Here is a 19257-nt window from a genome sequence, read left to right as displayed (position 1 = left end):
TAGAATCTCACTGCTTTCTTAGTTCTTAAACTGATCAATTAACTTGAGCTATCTCAAGTTAACGAACCTCTTCCATGGCTCCCAAATTCATTTCCAGCCACTACAAATTAAACCAAAAACCACAGAAATGCTTCTATAGCTAAAATGTAGAAACACCTTTACTTAGTATACCTTACTTTTATCGGGTTTCAAAAATTAATCCTGCAGGCAAACAGGGCAAGTAATTATCCATGCTCTACGGATGGAGAAACTGAAATCAAATTCTTTGTCCAAGGACACAGGCTTATTTAATAGCAGAACCCGAGGTAGGATCCAGGGGTTCTGATTTCTAGCCCAGCTGTCTTTGCACTTTGAAGTCGGCTTGGTTAATCCCGCGCCTTTAAATTCCTGGGGCTTGCTGTAATGAAGCTGACTCACCACTAAATTCCTGTGTTCTCACTGAATCCCGCAGAGTAGGGGCCCCACTCCCAAACTGGGAACCAAGGGGGCGGTGCACCATGACGCGCAAACCCTCAAGGCCAGATAAGCAAACAGTCCTCGGGCTGTTTACCGAGGCAGTCCTGCACTCTGAGGACAGGTAAACCAGACTCCAGGGACTATAAACCGCCCCTCTTCAAACCCTCCGCGGTTCAAAGGACAACTTCCCGGCCACCCGGCCTCCGCCCCCGCCCGCACCCCTTCTCCGTGCCGCGCGCCACGTGAGACGCAGCCCGGCCCCCCGAGCGGCGCGCGCACCCCGCCGCCTGGCGTCGCGTTGACTCGGCTGGGGCGCGCGGGGTTAGCGCCCGCCCGCGCCACTTCCGACGCAGCCCTCGGTTCAGGTTCCGGGGCGCCGCGGAGCTCCCGGCCTGTGGATCGCGCGGGGCGCCCTTCGGTTCCGGGGCCAGGCGCCCCGCGGCGGCCGGGATGGAGGAGGCCGGAGCGGCGGTGGCCACGGCGGGGGAGGCCGAACTGAACTTGTCCCGCCTCAGCGTGTCCCCGGAGACTCTGGAGTTGGAGCTGGAGGCGCGGGGCGAAGAGCGGCGCGGCGCCCGTGAGGCGCTGCTCCGGCTGCTACTGCCTCATAACCGTCTGGTGTCGCTGCCGCGGGCGTTATGCAGCGGCTTCCCGCACCTCCAGCTGTTGGACGTGAGCGGCAACGCGTTGACCGCGCTCGGGCCAGAGCTGCTCGCGCTGAGCGGCCTCCGCACGCTGCTGGCCAAGAACAACCGGCTCGGCGGGCCCGGCGCGCTGCCCAAGGGCCTGGCCCAGTCGCCGCTCTGCCGCAGCCTCCAGGTGCTCAACCTCAGCGGGAACTGCTTCCAGGAGGTGCCCGCGTCGTTGCTGGAGCTGCGCGCGCTGCAGACCCTCAGCCTGGGTGGCAACCAGCTGCAGAGCATCCCGGCCGAGATCGAGAACTTGCAGAGGTGAGCGGGCCCCTGCCCCAGAGTAGGGAAGCCTGGGGCGGTGTCCAGGAGCCCCGGAGCGCTAGGCTTGTCTTGGCGCTGGTCATTTGTCACGTAACCAACCGTCTGCTTCCAGGCTCGTTCTTTAACTCTTTGGCAGTGATCACTGCCCGGCCATCTCTGCGAGTTGTAAGTGAAGATCCGGTAAGATCGCGTGTGTGACAGCGTTTGGGACTGTGTTTGCCCTAAGTAGATTTTCGAGGCAATTTTTCTTTTTTCTTGGGTTCCGGGGGTGGGGGGAGTGATCCCAACTGAGTAGGTACTCAAACAAATGTCAGTCTGAGGTGGTCACTTCCTTGCTTTGACGTCTGTGGTGGTTTTTCGTGCCTTTTAGCGTGACAAACAAGATACTCTGACCAAACCCTTGCTTTCCACTCCATTTCCTGCTATCCTTTATCTGTAGCAATACTAGCACTGTTTGTGAAATTCAGTGAGTCATGTAGTTTACCAACACCTTATGGGCACTTACTAAATACGTGGTGAATGGATGCAGGGCCTCTGTTCATGTGCAGTTCCCTTTGCCTGGAATGTTGCCTGCACCTGGCAAACTCCTATTCATCCTTCAGAACCTATTGCCAGAGTTGTCTGTTTTCTTCCTTTACTGGTTCCTGGACAATTATTGACTGAACTGTACTTCCTGTGTACCTCATTCATCCTGCCATTGCATTTACCTTATTGATTATAATTCCTTGTTCAGAGGTCTGCCTCACCCCCTAGATTATTCCGTAAATATATGTTGAATTAAATGGAAAGAGGAAGCAGAGAGGCAGGATAGCAAAAGTCTCCTAAAAGTGCTCTGCAGGGGTGTGAGAAATAGAGCAAAAGCAAGTGTATTGTCCAAAGTGAAAAAAAAAAACAAAATGTTTGTCATCTGTAAAATATTTTCACATCCTTTGTTGAGTTTTCTGGGATAACAGAATATTAGAGCTAGAAAGAGGTAAGTGTAATGAAAAGAACATTGACCTGAGAATAAGAACTCTTGGTGTCCCAGCCTTAGGCAGGTCACTTAACATATCCTAACCACAGCTTCCTAATCTGCAAAATAAGGCATTTGGACAAGATGTCCATTGACTCATCAACAGATATTTATGAAGTACTTACCATGTGTCAGGCACTGTCCTAGGTACTGGGGATGCAGTGGTAAACATGGTCCTGTTTTCATGGAGTTAACATACTAATAGGAGACATTAAACAACGAATTATAAACCTCATTTTTTGATTACAGTTTTGAAAAGTTCTATGAAGACAAACGGAATGCCTTGAAATAACAGAGGGACCTGACTTAGTTTGGTCCTTGAACAGGTAACATTTGAATTGAGAATGGAGAATTGAGAATTTTGAAGGAAGAATAAGAATTAACTAGGAGAGGGTGGGGTGGGATCAGTCTAGGTAAAAGGAACAGTGCATGTAAAAGCCGGAAGGCGAGAGGGACTGAAGGCCAACATTTTGAAAGGAGGACATTGTACTAGAGCATAGTGAGAAAGTGGCCAAGAGTGAAAGTTGGCAAATAGAAACTTGGACCAGTCCCAGGCCATGTTGGATCTTGAAGGCCATGGTAAAGTTTGGATTTTATTCTAAGTACACACAGGAAAGTTTTAAGCACATCAGCCTTGTTGCTGTGCAGCAATGAATGGGGAGAGGGTGGAGAGACGAGATTTTGAGGGCTGGTTAGAAGGAGGTCATTCTAGTAGAATGAGAGATGATGGTCACTTACACCTGTGTGATGCTAAGAGAGATATTAAGAAATAGAAAAGTTGGAAAGAGATTTAGACATAAAATTGACAGTCCTTGGTTCCTCCTAGTTTTGAAGTTACATAATTCCAACCTTCTCATTTGAGTCTTAATATACTAAGAAAAACCTAGAGCAATTATTTCCATCACATGGGGGAAAAGGTAGGCAAAAATCCTATTTATTGAGTACTTACAATGCTGTAGGCCCTATAGTAGAGGCTCTAAATATCTTTTTTAATTCTCACAATGCCTATGTGAGATGAGAGGAAGAAACTGAGGCTTTGAGAGGTTAAGTTATAAGAACCCAAAGCCAATGAGTGGTGGAACCGGATTTGATCTCTGGGATCTCTGAATCCAGACCCAAGAATTTTCTGCTGTGACAGAATAGGGCTAGAACCTAATCCTTCTGACTTCTGTTGCATATGTGATCAGGAGGATTGGTCAAAACTCTTTCCTGGTTTACCTCATTTTCTAGCCAATAAACTATGCTTTTTGGTCATTGTACCTTTGGCTTCAGTTGTGTGTGGGATCTTTGTCAGTGTTTCCTTTTTTCAGTTTTATGCTCCATTTTTCTTTACTGATAAGAATCAGTAAAGGTTTAGGCCATGCTCCAAATTGAAACTCTAGTTGAGTGTAGGCTAAAAGGGTCGTGTAGAAATACAATCTTAGAAGTAGAAGCAACCGGGGCAATGGCCTGATTCACCCCCCCCTCCCTTTTTTTTTTTAACAGATGAGGACACTGAGATTTAGTATCAGTCACTTGCTTGAAGCCAGATAGTGACAATGAGATTCATGTGGTTCATGTACTTTAAAAGCTTGTGGTGAGTGATAGTATTTGAAAATGATTCGATATGGGGATGCTACCTCAAGAAAACTACTTTCTTTATCCACAGATGTATAGTTCTTATCTCTCTGTGTTTCTCTACCTGTTTCCTGCCTTCTTGTACAAAGCTGCCTCACTATAATTCCATCTCCCTTTAACCAACCATAATGTAGAACGAATTTATATTTTTGTTATTCTTAATGTCACTTTTTAAAATATTTATTTGACAGAGAGAAAGAGATAGCAAGCGAGAGCGAGCACAAGCAGGGGGAGCGGCAGGCAGAGGGAAAGGGAGAAGCAGGCTCCCCACTGAGCAAGGAGCCTGACGCAGGGCTCAATCCCAGGACTCTGAGATCATGACCTGAGCTGAAGGCAGACACTTAACTGACTGAGCACCCAGTCGCCCCTCTTAATGTCATTTTTATTTGGGTGGAGGAGCAAAACATTTTCTACTTAGACCTGTGGTTAAAGTTATTGGCACTAAGGGCCTCGTCTGTTTTTTCAGTGGGTCATTGGCCCTTGCTAGAGAAAAGGCACCCACTTCAGTATCCCTAAGGATTGGAGAATCAAGATACTTTCCAAGAAGCAAATTTAACATTGGTGTGTTAATGCTAAACAGAAAGGAAAGGAAGAATTCTGTGAATTCTGTGAATGAGTTTTCTGTTTCAATATTTGTCACGAAAAAATAGAATTGTTCCAAGCCCGATGAACAGAAGTGCAATGTTGACAAAAATACATCACAAGAACTTTTAAACACTACAGTTTTGCTTAACATTCAACAGTAGTTTGTTTTCTCCTTTCAAAAGCATTTTTGGAAACAGTAGAGTGTGTTTAGTTTGCCCAAAGAATTGAAAGGCTTCAAGTCCCTAGAACTTTGGAAATTATTTGAGTTTCAAAGTGAGAAATAGGTCTGAAAGTGTAAATTTAATATGCTGGTTGTGTACTCTGATTAATGATACCCACAGGGAATTTATATGATTTTGAAATAGTAGGCTTAGTTATATTTTAGAACATCAGATACTTTTCTGATAAAGTCACAGTAACTACTAAGGTTTGGCATCCTTTCTTTCTGTGTACATTCCAAAGCATTGATAGAAGCAGACATTGAGTCATAACTGACAACCAGACACTAATTTCTCTCAGTTCTTGACTTAAACAAATAGAAAGGACAAGATTTAAATTTGCTCTCAGAATCACTCTTCCCTTTCTTCACCTTATTTTCTTTTCTCCATCATTAGATTCTGTTGTAAATTGTTATTTATTATTTGACTATTGAAATCTTTATCAAAGGATTCCCAAGATTGCTAAATTTTTCCCCGGGTAGTCTTCTCATTAAAATAGTTCCTTTTCCAGGATAATTTCTGTGATTTGGATTTCAAATGTTCTTTCTATTCTACTCTCTTTTGTTCCATTCTATTCTAGTAGCTCCCCTCTTTGAAAAAGAGATTTCTGAGTAACCAAGCATTAACTTATACCATATTTGGTAGAACAAAAAATCCTGCTCAGGAACTTTTTCTTTCTTTTTTTTTTTTTTTAAAGATTTTTATTTTTATTATTTATTTGACAGAGAGACACAGCGAGAGAGGGAACACAAGCAGGGGGAGTGGGAGAGGGAGAAGCAGGCTCCCCGCAGAGCAGGGAGCCCGATGTGGGACTCGATCCCAGGACCCTGGGATCGTGACCTGAGCCGGAGGCAGTCGCTTAACCGACTGAGCCACCCAGGCGCCCTTTTTCTTTCTTTTTTAACCAGTGCTCAGATACTTATGTGTAGGAGAATTCAGTCTTATATCCAAACAGTTGATTTTTGCTACAAGATATTCTTTGAAAGAGAAAAAAATATATCAGAATTAAAGTTGTCTGCTTCTACTAAGCATTATAATTCAAAAAGATGCAATCTTGGAAAGATTTGCACAATCAGAAATAGGAAAAAAGTATGAATATATTTTTAAAATGACAAAACTCCAGATTCAAGTTAGCTTTTTAAATCACTACATATCAAGGAAGTCTGAGATGATGAAATAACAGACACTCAACAAATGAAAGAAATTGTACCTGAGAAAATACATATAAGATACTTTTTAAAGGACTTTAAAGTATGTTTTCTAACTTCAGAAAGGTAAAGGCAGGAACTTCATCAATGAAACAAGAATAAGAAAGTTAAAAACCAACAATTATGAAAACCCCAGTTAGAATTCCTAGAAATGAAAAAAAAAATGTAATTATGAACTCAGTGTGCTGAATAGTATACTGAAGTCAGCTGATGAATGAATCATTAAGCCAAAAGATCTTACTGAGGCATTCTCCTGGAATGCAGCACAAAAAGATAAAGAAATGGAGAGTACAGGGGTACCTGGGTGGCTCAGGTCGTAACCCAGAGTCCTAGGATCTAGCCCTGCTGCATCAGGCTCCCCGCTCAGCTGGAAGTCAGCTCCCTCTCCCTCTGCCCCCTCCCTGCTTGTGTGCTCTCTCTCTGTCTCTCTCACTCTCTCTTTCTCAAATAAATAAATCTTTAAAAAAAAAAAGAAAGAAATGGAGAGTATGAAAGAAAGGTTTCTTTCATGTAAAATTGATCCTGAAGTTCAAACAGCTGTTTAGTAGGAATTTTAGAAAGAGAATAGAGAAAATGTAGGAGAGGCTATGTTTGATGTAATAATAGCTGACAATTTTCCACAATTGGACTCTACCAATTTTCCACAAGAGCTCTCTAAACTGATATCTTGAAACATCATAGTAAAACTTTAGAATAGAGAGAAAAAGACCCTAACAGCTCCTAATAAAAAAACGATTACCTACAAAGGAACAGTAGTAATACTGGCTGTAGTAAGATAATAGAATAGTATCTTCTTAGTGCTAAGGAAAAGTAATGTCAACCTAGAATTTTATGCCTAGCCAAGCTGTTACTCAACAGTGAAGGAAAGAGATAAAAACATTAAAGACAAAGAATTCAAAAATTAACAACCATGGGTCTTTGTTAAATATATACTCCAAGAAAAAATGGACTTTAAAAGAAATAGCAAGATCTTTACTAGCAGGCTTGTACTTCAAAGCTTGAAAGCAGGCTTATCTAGGGCCAACCTATTTTTGGGTATCAGAACTAATTTTAGTAAAATTCAGAGTTATAAAAAAAGAAAAAGAAAAAGGAAATAACAAGCTCCAGAAACAATGGTGAACAAAGAAATTGGTAAAACAGATTGATGAATCTGAATAATTATTAATTGGAAATAAATTTAAATTTATTTTCAAATCAAGGTAGAACTAATTCTAAATGATATGAAGAGAAGGACAGAAAGCATGGATGTGTGTTTGGGAGTCAGAGGGAGAGCAAAGGAAATTCAAGGGGTAACTACTAGCAAGATAGAAATAGCACATACAGTTCAAAATAGTAGAGGGGGAATGGGAAGAAAGGAAATTTGAATGAAACACACAAAAGAGCAGAAGAGAAAAAAGATATTTAGATATACTGTGGTAATAGAAAACACAAATCTAAACTTACAAAATCAAGTTGTATCCTGCTTATAAGAGTTACACTTAGGGGCGCCTGGGTGGCTCAGTCGTTAAGCGTCTGCCTTCAGCTCAGGTCATGATCCCAGGGTCCTGGGATCGAGCCCAGCATCGGGCTCCCTGCTCCGCGGGAAGCCTGCTTCTCCCTCTCCCATTCCCCCTGCTTGTGTTCCCTCTCTCGCTGTGTCTCTCTCTGTCAAATAAATAAATAAAATCTTTAAAAAAAAAAAGAGTTACACTTAAAATAGAAATACCTCAATAAGGTAAAAGTAATAGGATAGAAGAAGATGTACCAAGCAAATCTCTACTGTTTCACATCTGCACTATTGCATTAGGCTCCAGTCTAGTCATCCTACTTCCACTTCTCCCATTGTACTCTCCTCTCCCCACCACTTACCAAGCTACTTTCCACATAGTAGCCACAGTGATCTTTGTAAAGTGTAAGTCAAGTTACACAACTTTGTTCAAAACCCTTCCTACTTAGGATAAAATTCAAAATCCTTACTGAGGCCCAAAAGGCCCTCTGTGATCTGGCCTTACCATGCTACCTGTCTGACCACCACTGTCCCCCATCTACCACTCTGATGTACCCACAACTGGCAACACACCAAGCATTTTCTACCTTCGGAATTTGTACTCATTCATTTCATTCTGATCTCTGTTCACATGTCATCTAAAAGAAACCTTTCTTAACCACCCTGTCTAGAATTTCACTTCCATAACTAACCATCTGATTACCTCCCTTTTTAGGGAGGTAACACTTAAAGCTCTCAGACATAATACATACACATTCACTGATTTATTGTCTATCTCACAAGATTATAAAGTAAAGAACTTGGTCTTGTTTATACTGTGTTCCCTGGAATGGTGCCTGGCACGTGGTAGATGCCTAGTTCGTATTTGTTAACTAGGCACTTTATGTGATGTATAATATTATTCCATTTTGAAGAGGAAGAACCTAGGGCATAACAAGAATAAGTAAATGGCTTAAGTTCTTATACTGGTGAATGGTGGTTTAAATGAAATAAATACGAACAAAAATAAAATCGAGACACAATATTGATAATTAAAAGAAATAGATTTTAAGGCAAGTGGATTAAAAGGAAAAAAGAGAAATGTTTCATATGAGTTAAGGAGCAGTTCAGCAAGGATTTATTTGCATTATAGCCTCTGTATTTTCAGGGGAAAGAGCAAAACTTGGTAATTATAAAGGGAAGAAGGAAAACTATGGTTCTGGTAGAAGACTAACCACCAGAGCAAGAAGGCAAAATAATAGATGCTATAAAAATTTTGAATTGCAGTTAATAAGTTCAATACTAGTAGCTCCACATTCATTTTCACATACAAAATGTGAACAAATTCTGTGCTCTAGGCCACAGAAGAACAAGGTTATGCGGAACATATATTTAACAACAAAGCTCCCAACAAATTAAGAGAAAGCCATAAAACCTGTGAGAAAAATGAGTAAAGAATAGGAACAGGCAATTCTCTAAAGATACACAAATGACCAAAAATATATACAGAGATGCTTAATTCACTAATAACTAGAGAACTGCAAATTAAAAGAACAGAATGGTGTCATTTTTCACACAATCAAATAGTTAAAAAATTAAAGCAAACAATAATAATAAGTGCTGCCAGGATTATATGGTAAGAAGTACTCTTAATTTGCTAATTATGGATTTATAATCAGCTGTAGCCCTGCAGAGTAACTTGGCTTTACCTTTTTAATCCTACTCTATCTTTTAACCTTATATACTAAAATCTTCCCCTGGAACTCTGATTTAGTGAATCTGGATGGGACCTAGAATTTGTAGCTTTAAAAGTATCACAGGTAATTCTTACCCTGGAAGTTTGAGTAATAGTTTAGTAGGCTATTTTTTCCCACATTCAGAGGTGTCTTAAAAGAATGCTAGTGTCCATTGAATTAGCAGATTTAACAGGAAGACAAAAGTAACATTGTAATGGAAAAAATCTGTATGTATACATTTTAATTATATATCTTATAAGAACTGATTCTGCTACTCCCTGCAAAAATCTTTTGGAGAAAGCCTTTCTACAGTCAACACCACAAAAAGTAGCAGTGCATTTTGGTGCAATATATGCTATGTCTAAAATGTGGTTAACTTGATGGAAAATAAGGTAAGTATCTGTAGCTTTAATTTCATGATAGTGGTCAGTTCTACACAATTTATTTAGATAGCTCCTGAAGAATGCTTTTGCTATAGTAAGAACAAAGAAGAAATTTAGAGTTCAGCCATGTTTTCCCATTCTTTTCAGAAAAAGATAGTGGTTTTTCCATTGCCTAAAAGTGCACCAAATCCATGCCTACAGCACAAAATTCAGGCTTCATATAATCCAGCTTTTCTTCAGCCTTTTCTCTGGATTCTTCAATAGGAACTCTGCCCTTCTGTGTTAAAAGATGTGTCCATTGTCCCATAAAAGCCCTCCCTTCCAACCTGAAGTGTCTTATTTCCTCCCAGCTGCAAGGACTAAATTCATGGTCCATCTGAAGTCACAAACTTTTGCGAAGCCTTTCCCAATCCCAAGTACTGTGTCCTTTTCTTACTTCTCAATTTTTTTAAACTCCTTTATCATTTATGGATTGCTCTGCTTATTTTGGTATTTTAATCATGTTATACTCACTTTTGGCCTTGTTTTGTGTTTAATTATAATATGGTCTAACAATACCCTGTCTTACCTGCTTACCTGTAATATAAGCTCTCTGAAGATTGCATTATTTCTCTAGAGCCTGTATAGCATATAGCAGATCCTAAGTAAAACATTTGCTGAATGAATAAATGAAATTGTTTGTTGTAATAAAGACATTGGGATGTCTTGTCCAATTTTTGTTTACATTTTTGTTTTTGTTCATTTATTTTTACAGTTTAGAGTGTTTATATCTCGGAGGAAACTTCATCAAAGAAATCCCACCAGAATTAGCAAATCTGCCTTCTCTAAGTTACTTGGTATTATGTGACAACAAAATCCAAAGTGTGCCTCCTCAGCTTTCACAGTGAGTAGTTTCAGGCAGGCTAAGTATACACAGAGATCCTTGCTTAGCAATTTTTGTCCTGCATTCATCCCACATGTTTTATATATGTAGAAGAAAATTAGGCATTCTCAAAGTAAATGGTACATGAGAATTACAGTTCTGAGGTTTGCTGTGAGTTGAGTTGCTTATTTTTAACATTACTTTTAAATGTGCTGGTTTATGTCTCAAAATATTTGTTTAGCCTGTTTTCTCTAATCAAAAATAGAGTAATTTGGCATAGATTTCCCCAGGTTTTATGGAATTTTTGATTTTATATTTGATATGAAACATTCCTATCATGACATAATGTGAAGGATTTTGATTTCTATTGCATTTTAAATCTTTCTTCTTATAGGTATCTGAATGATAAATCATGCTAAAAAATCTTTAAATCTAGCATTTATGTCAGGCTGGCACATCAGAATACTGATTATTATTCTACATTCTCTAAGATCCCATGGGCAAATATCATCTCATGATATTTACAAGTCTACACTCTGGTCTAGTTTCAGCTCCTTTTTATTTTACCTCTTCTGTTGGCCTTAATTGCTTATCCTCATGGGAAAATCAAGTTCTTTGCTTAGCTTTCTTGGTAGTTAGCTTGCTCGCTGCCATTGATTTTTGTACTGCATTCATTGTAGGTTGCATTCGCTTCGTTCCCTCAGTCTTCACAATAACTTGCTGACATACCTGCCTCGAGAGATCCTCAGCCTTGTTCATTTGGAAGAATTGAGTTTGCGAGGAAATCCATTAGTTGTTCGTTTTGTTAGAGATTTAACCTATGACCCTCCAACTCTCCTGGAATTAGCTGCACGGACCATTAAAATTCGAAATATTTCCTACACTCCCTACGATCTTCCTGAGAATCTTCTTAGATACTTGAGTTTAGCCAGCAATTGCCCAAACCCAAAGTGTGGAGGTAAGTTAATTCAGTGTATATGTTTCCCACTCATTTAGCTATTTTTTTATATTGATGATCTAAGTGTTTTTAAGTAGTCATCTTTCAGAGAAAGGCATTTAGCCTCTTTCTGTTTCCCTTATCCTTTCACCCTTTTACCAGTAAAGTAAGACTTTTCTCCTTCCTCTCCCTTTCTTTTTTTTTTTAGTGCTTTACAATTCATACAGAAGGAAAATACCCAGAAAGTCTCATCGTGTCTTGGAACTGTCACAAGATAGTAGAATAAGGTGGTAAAATAAGAGGAAACACAAAGGAAGCATAAACAGTCCTAACAGTTTAAAACGAGTCTCCAAAATGTTTAGCCACTTTTCATATTTATTTGATGGACATTTTCCTAGACCCACTGTTCTGAGTATCAGGTACCTTTATAGATTATGATTCAGGATGTAGGAGAATGGGCTGAATGTGCCAATTTTGGAATGTACCCTAGACTTTTATATTCTTGTAAATCCAGGCTCAAAATTTCTTGAATTTAGGGACACCTGGGTGGCTCAGTCGGTTAATCGTCTGCCTTTGGCTCAGGTCATGATCCCAGGGTTCTGGGATTGAGTGCTGCATCAGGCTCCCTGCTCAGCAGGGAGTCTGCTTCTCCCTCTGCCTGTTGCTCCCCCTGCCTGTGCTTGCACGCACTCTCTCTCTCTCAGACAAATAAATAAAATCTTAAAAAAAAAAAAGGATTGAGTTTATAGCATTTGGAGAGAATTAAAGAAATGATAGACTGCAAGGCAGAGTAAAATAGAAATTCAAAGTACTATTGGAAATCAAAGGAGGGAGAGGATACATGTAATTAGATCTGGAAAAAATGAGCTGATTCTTGAAGTATGAGTTGGATTTTGATATGGTAAGTAAGATTGAGGATAGGAAACTTTTCAGTTGGAGAGAGCAAAATTGGAGACAAAACAGTATGGGGCACAATATTGGATGAGTAATAATTTGGCTCAAATAATACAGTTTGGCTCTAGTATTTCTGTAAAAAGTTAGGGAAGTACATGAGAGAAGAGTAAAAGATGATATGAGGAATTCTTAATTGTAGGAAACAAACTGAGGGTTGCTGGAGTGGGGGGTGGGGTGGGAGGGATGGGGTGACTGGGTGATAGACACTGGGGGAGGGTATGTGCTCTGGTAAGTGCTGTGAATTGTGCAAGACTGTTGAATCTCAGATCTGAACCTCTGAAACAAATAATGCAATATATGTTAAGAAAAAAAAAAGAAGAAGAAGAAGGTAGCGGGAGGGGAAGAATGAAGCGGGGGAAATCGGAGGGGTAGACGAACCATGAGAGACGATGGACTCTGAAAAACAAACAGGGTTCTAGAGGGGAGGGGGGTGGGAGGATGGGTTAGCCTGGTGGTGGGTATTGAGGAGGGCACATTCTGCATGGAGCACTGGGTGTTAGGCACAAACAATGAATCATGGAACACTTCATCTAAAACTAATGATGTAATGTATGGGGATTAACATAAGAATAATAAAAAAAAGAAAACATAAGGCAAAGAAAGTATTAGGGAGTCACACTAGACAATTTGTTTTTCCTTATAACTACTTGTCTAGAGCTTCAGAGCACAAACACTAATAAAAGTCAGTCATCATTATAAAAAAAAAAAAAAAGAAGAGTAAAAGATACATTGAGGCCCAGTTATGAAGGTCTGAAGTGCCAGGGTGTGTGGGTGGGAGCTGGTGACAGATAGCAGGTCGTTTTATTTTGGCTCTCTCATAAAAGACTGCTTTTTAAAAATCCAATCTAATGGGAGTACAGAAGGGTTTTTACCGTTGTAGGAGAAATGTAGGTGCTGAGGAAATGCTACATCATGATGATCAGAGCCAGGTGAGATTTTCCCTGGAACTCCCATTGTGTCTTAAAACTGTTTGAAGGTCTGGGGCGCCTGGGTGGCTCAGTCGTTAAGCGTCTGCCTTCGGCTCGGGTCATGATCCCAGGGTCGTGGGATCGAGCCCCGCATCAGGCTCCCTGCTCGGCGGGGAGCCTGCTTCTCCCTCTCCCGCTCCCCCTGCTTGTGTTCCCTCTCTCGCTGTGTCTGTCAAATAAATAAATAAAATCTTTAAAAAAAAAAAAAAAAAAAAAAAAACTGTTTGAAGGTTAAAAGAGAGAAAATGATTTAAATTTTTCAAAGAATATTAAAAAATAAAAAAGACACTCTTGGTTTAAAAAAGATGACCCTCTAGGCCATTTCTGGCCACTCTTAGAAATGGAAGGTCCTGTGCTGTGCCAGATTAGAAGTGCTTAAGCTCTTCTCTGTAGCTCTCCTTTCCCAAGTTGGCTTTTTTTTTTTTTTGGAAGATTTATTTATTTATTTGTCAGAGAGAGAGAGCATGTGCACAAGCAGGGGGAGAAGCAGGCTCCTCCCCAAGCAAGGAGCCTGATGTGGGACTTGACCCCAGGACGCTGGGATCATGACCTGAGCTGAAAGCAGACGCTTAACTGACTGAACCACCCAGGCATCCCCCAAGTTGGCTTTAACAGTGGTGAGGGATAGCATTCACATCAGGCCTTATGGCATAATAATCTGTGTCTGATCTCTTCTTTGAATTCTAAAAATGGACCTCTACAAGAATTCTCTTTTCTCTTTTAAATGCTTTTTTAAATGACTTTTTTAGTATACCGATATGTTATTTATCTTAGAAACAAATGTACTTCAAAAATTATTAGTTTAAAAGTCGAGATTATACAAAAATTGAACCAGTGATGTTTTCCCCCTCAGACTCATTAGCTATTGAACACTGAGTTAAACAAAAGTAAATTTTTTTTTTTTAAGATTTACTTATTTATTTTAGAGAGAGAGCTTGAGTGTGTAAGTTGAGGGAGGGGCAGAGAGAGAGAATCTTCAAGCAGACTCCCCACTGAGCACAGAGCCCGAGGTGGGGTGGGGCACGGGCTCGATCTCACGACCCCTGAGATCACCACCTGAGCCATAACCAGAGTCGAAATCTTAACCAACTGAGCCACCTGGGTGCCCCAGCAAACGTAAATTTATATTTTGAGAGATTTTTTTGTCTTTGTAGAATCTGAGATCATAGGAATGACAAGGTAGTATTGTACTGTTTTAGCTCATGGTAACTCTATAATGCTTTATTTTATTACTTCTTCTTTTAGGATGCTAACACATTTTGGGGGATTTACTATCAATATTGATTGACCCGTTTATTGCATTTATATACTTTCCTAAATTGTTCAGAGTAACATACCATGAAATCCCCTTTTTAAACTATGAATTATACTGACTACAGGATCAGAAAATTAGAAAGTTAATGGGGGAAAAAGATAAATGGAAATCATTGTTTCTCCTTTGTTTGAACCACATTTTCTTAGTTTAGAGCCTTATGTGATACACATAGAGTAGTTGGTGCTGGAGGAATCTTAGAGTATAGAGGTTGAGACTGCTCTGCAGAAAGGTGATGGGACCCAGAATTGTAGGTGTTCCAGTTATACTGAACCCTGAGCCACAGTAACCTCTGCTTTCCTCTCAGCTGTAGCTATAGTTTTACTTAGCTGAAGCGCCCAGCTCAGGAGCACTAAATTAGGAATCAAAAAAGGTGAATACTGTTTCAGTCTACCTAACAATATATAATTATGTGAGAATCAAGTGAGATCATTCATGAAACAGCTTTGAAACCTGTAGATTTAGAGCCAGTGGAAATGTAAGATGGTATTTTGTTTCTTTTAATTTTCCCTTCCCAATACATAAGAACAAAATACCAAAAGTGATCTCTTTTCTGCAAATTTTGTGTGTAACAACTAATCTTTTAAGATCATTAAAGGAGTTTTGTGGGGGTTTTTTAAGATTTTATTTATTTATTAGAGAGAGAGAGAGCATGAGAGCACGAGCGGTGGGGAGGAGCAGAAGGAGAGGGATAAGCAGACTCTCCTGGCATCATGACCTGAGCCGAAGGCAGTCGCTTAACCAGCTGAGCCACCGAGGTGCCCCTTGTGGGGTTTTTTTAAGCTTCTTGACTGTAGGGTAGTACCAAGGAGTAGCTTGGAGGATGGTGGAAGAACTATACTAAACACTATAATCTCTCCATCAGCCATTGTCCACCAAGTTACCCAGAGAAAACAAGTTAACAGTATCCTTTTAATGCCAGCTCCCTTTAAGATAAATCTTATCTGGCCTTCTCTTAGTAGCCAAATTGCCATCTAGGCCTTCTAGTATTTCTGTAAATAGCTATAGAAGCAACTATTGCTTCTACTTAAAATTCACAGAAAAGGAGACTATATATGACTTTTCTTCAGAATGCTGGAGAAGGGGTTGAAAAATAAATGGCTCTTTGCTTTGTAATGATTATTTTGTACTTAATTCCTTCTTCTCTCCAGGAGTCTACTTTGACTGCTGTGTCAGACAAATTAAATTTGTGGACTTCTGTGGGAAGTACCGCCTCCCACTGATGCACTACTTATGCTCCCCAGAGTGTTCTTCCCCTTGCAGTTCCGCCTCTCACAGCTCCACATCCCAGAGCGAATCTGACTCGGAGGACGAAGCTAGTGTTGCTGCACACAGAATGCAGAAAGTTCTTCTTGGTTGAAAATAATGCAGGGTTGTGTGAAACATTAAAAGAACTGAGCAAAGGTGATTAGAAAAGAAAACAGACTTTGAAGTTCACTAGAAACCGTCACTAGAAACCGTATCTTCATCTTGAATGTCCATGAAAGAGTTGGAGATGATGGAAAAGATTTTGCATTTCATCTTCCCATTCAGCAGGAATGAGTCCAGTTCCATGTTTGGATTCTTTGAATATAATTCACTCTGAATGATGGTTTCAAATTTAACTGATTGTTTGCAATTTTCACTCAAGTTTTGCATGAATCACACAGCACAATGGAACATTCTGAAGAGCAGTGCTATAATAAACCATGAGTGGTATAACTTGTGACAGTTGAGATGAAGAAAGAAATGATCAGAGCTGTAATTATTACCAGAATTGTCCTTGGGTTTAGATTGAACATTATACCTTAACAGGATTAGCCCTCCCTTCCTGTATTGCCCATGTGTCTAGATTACAGAGCTATTCAGATAAGCTCACAGATGGTTACATAGGACCTAACCCTTTCAAGTGACCTACTAACTGGTAAAGTAAGGGATATAACTTCTATGTGGGATTTTAAAACTCTTCAGTTCTGCTCTTTTGTTCTATATGATTGCTGTTTCCTTTCTGTAATCCAGCAATGACTATTATAGTGCCTTAATCCTAGCAAGATTTTAGAAATTTATCCATGGAACGATGCCAGAGCAGCCTATATAACCTGACATACTATGCAGAACACTTTAAAATATGCTTTAACAGAACTAGGTAAACAGCTGTATATCTGACATAAGAGCTCATACCACCTTAACTTGAATTTTTTGTTTAAACATGAAGTGATCCCCTTGTAAGGAAATCACTTTTACACTTAATGGGAAGCAACAGTCTTGATTAATCTTTTCATCATAAGACAGAATAATAGCTTTTGATTTAAAAATCTGTCAGACTTCTTTTGACAGAAAAGAGATGTAAGCTTAGAAAGCTTCTTTGTATCTTGCATTAAAGGAGTGGGAAAATGATTTTAAAATTTTTAAGTCATGTCTGACTCCTTTGCCTGTGTGTACTGAACTGTAACTTTCTCTACATTTAAAAAAAAAACTAGAAAACCATTACAACAAGCCAAATAAAGTTATGGGCAGCCATCATTTGTGTAAAGACTTTAAAGCCGTCTTTAAATTGTGTGAAATAGAATAATTTCCAAAACTAGTTTAACTATGGAATACTTTTTGAAAGTAATGTATTGATAACATAAGAAACTTGTTAAATATATCCCCAGAGTATAGCAGAAAAATGTTTCACAAATTAATTGCTATCAGAAATGACCAAATTTTTATTAACTAGTTAATTTGCAATAAAAATTGAATAGTACAATTATAAGTTGATATTATAAAATACACAACACATACTAGCAGTCATTAGATAACCAATAATAAAATAATGTTTTATTGATAAACATTACCTATACAATAATATGTAGGTCAGAAACACATTAGAATACCAGAGGATCTCCCTTCTGGCTTCCTGACATTCACAACTGGGGCACACCATTTCTTAAAAGCAGATTGTTGTATAATAATAATAATGTACATATGTTAGGTTTTTGTCTTGTGTATTATTTTTTATTTTAGAAGAAAATATATTGTAGGATAGTTCAGATTTATTATGTGTTATTCATGAAACATCGTGGAGTTTCATGACTGCAGTTGTGAAACGCTGCTATAGAGTGAATCCCTTCACCTTGTTATAATGTAACAATATGTTTTCCTTTTGACTCAGAAATTTTCTAGGTCTATAGAAAATCTAGTATGTTTCTGCTGCCTAACAAAGTAGTACATGGGTGATTAGATCATAAAATGGAAGTAATGTAGAGTCTTTGTTTACTTCTCCATTTGAGCCACAGCAAGCTGTGTACGAAATTATGAAAGATAAAGATAACTTAGGCAGTGCCCAAAGTGTTTTGTACCTGACTTAGTTAGTATCAATACATAACATATTTTCATAGAAAATAATGTATTCATAGGAAAATACCCAAATTGATAGGACCGAATTCTTCTGGCTTAAATGCCTCAGTTTACTTCCTAATCCATTACCAGCTTGGGTAATCTTCCAAGAGTTAGTCTTTTTAAAATAAATTGGTAGGTATGTAAGTACAATTAAGTACTTCCTGGCTTCCCAGAAAGAAAGTGTACTGATTGATCTTTCACAGATGTAAATAGGTCCAACCAGAAACAGTTTCTGGCCTTTGCTATATATGCAGATGTATACCATAATATACAATAACTGTTTGTTGTTCATGTACATTTCAAAATCTAAGATCAGTGTGCAACTGGCTTTAGTGACTTTAACTGAAATCTGCATTTCAGTTGTCAGTTCTTTTTTTTAATCTTTGACCTAAACTTTTATAAGAGCTGCTAATAATTTCTAAGATTTTCCCTGTTTCTCTTCTCTACCTTCCCTTTTTTTTTATAACTGGTGATTGTAGAAATTAGCCAGAAGATGAGATAGAAGGGACTTGATAATTTAGAAACCAGGTAATCAACTCCTAAATCATATCGCTATGTATTTGAAATGATAGTCTATCTCTTTAGTTGCTAAGTCATATGTTTGTGTTTAAACTAGTTAATAAACTTTATTTTTGAGACTTAAGAATCTACACTAATTTTCATAATGAAATAAGTTTTTGATATTGCTTCAATTGGACAATTTCAGTGACCAGAACTTCTGTGGGTAAAACTACTTAACCACAGCATTAATGTGTTTAGAATGGAATTCTTCAGTGTTAATATTTGAAATGGAAATGGGTACATTGAACATTCTTCGTAATCTTTATTCCTAGAATCCAATTCTCAGTGTCACCAACTCAGTTTGGATAGTACTAGGATTTTAGGAAATAAGAAGATTAGCTGATACAATATTTTGCTTCCATGGTGCCAGGGATTGGCTGACCTAAGGACAAGCTAGTCAAGGTTCTTAGGATTCCTTGTATTTGAATACCAGAGGTAGATCTGAAGGTTAGTTCATATTTTACTTTTAAATGTGTGCCAGAGGAGTCTCTTATTCTGAAATTCTTACTATCTGGAACTTTAAATTACCAAATGTAAAAGTAAAGATGCATTGTAAACTGTACCTCAAATTCGAGAAATTTTTATGTCAATGTAAATAAAAGTTAAAGACAGTCCACACTAGTGCAGTGTAATACTGCAGACCAATTCTACCAAACATCATAAATACCAA

General features: G+C 39.0%; 1 protein-coding gene across 1 annotated transcript; it reads left to right on the top strand.

Moving 5' to 3' along the window:
- The first annotated feature begins 810 nt into the window (after positions 1-810).
- LRRC58 (leucine rich repeat containing 58) lies at positions 811-18676 on the top strand. The gene is made up of 4 exons (XM_021692726.2): positions 811-1406; positions 10388-10516; positions 11176-11453; positions 15818-18676. Exons 1-4 carry the CDS (start codon positions 907-909, stop codon positions 16024-16026), a joined length of 1116 nt encoding a protein of 371 aa, XP_021548401.1. The 5' UTR covers positions 811-906; the 3' UTR covers positions 16027-18676.
- Positions 18677-19257: the final 581 nt, after the last annotated feature.

The sequence above is a fragment of the Neomonachus schauinslandi genome, chromosome 1 (assembly GCF_002201575.2).
Source record: "Neomonachus schauinslandi chromosome 1, ASM220157v2, whole genome shotgun sequence".
Taxonomy (NCBI): Eukaryota; Metazoa; Chordata; class Mammalia; order Carnivora; family Phocidae; genus Neomonachus; species Neomonachus schauinslandi.
This window is presented reverse-complemented; position numbering and strand designations above follow the sequence as displayed.

Excerpts from the sequence above, each read along its gene's own strand:
- LRRC58 (XM_021692726.2), top strand. The coding sequence starts at position 907 with ATGGAGGAGGCCGGAGCGGCGGTGGCCACGGCGGGGGAGGCCGAACTG. Across the intron at positions 1,407-10,387 it reads GAGATCGAGAACTTGCAGAG|TTTAGAGTGTTTATATCTCG; the intron begins GTGAGCGGGCCC and ends TTATTTTTACAG. Across the intron at positions 11,454-15,817 it reads CCCAAACCCAAAGTGTGGAG|GAGTCTACTTTGACTGCTGT; the intron begins GTAAGTTAATTC and ends TCTTCTCTCCAG.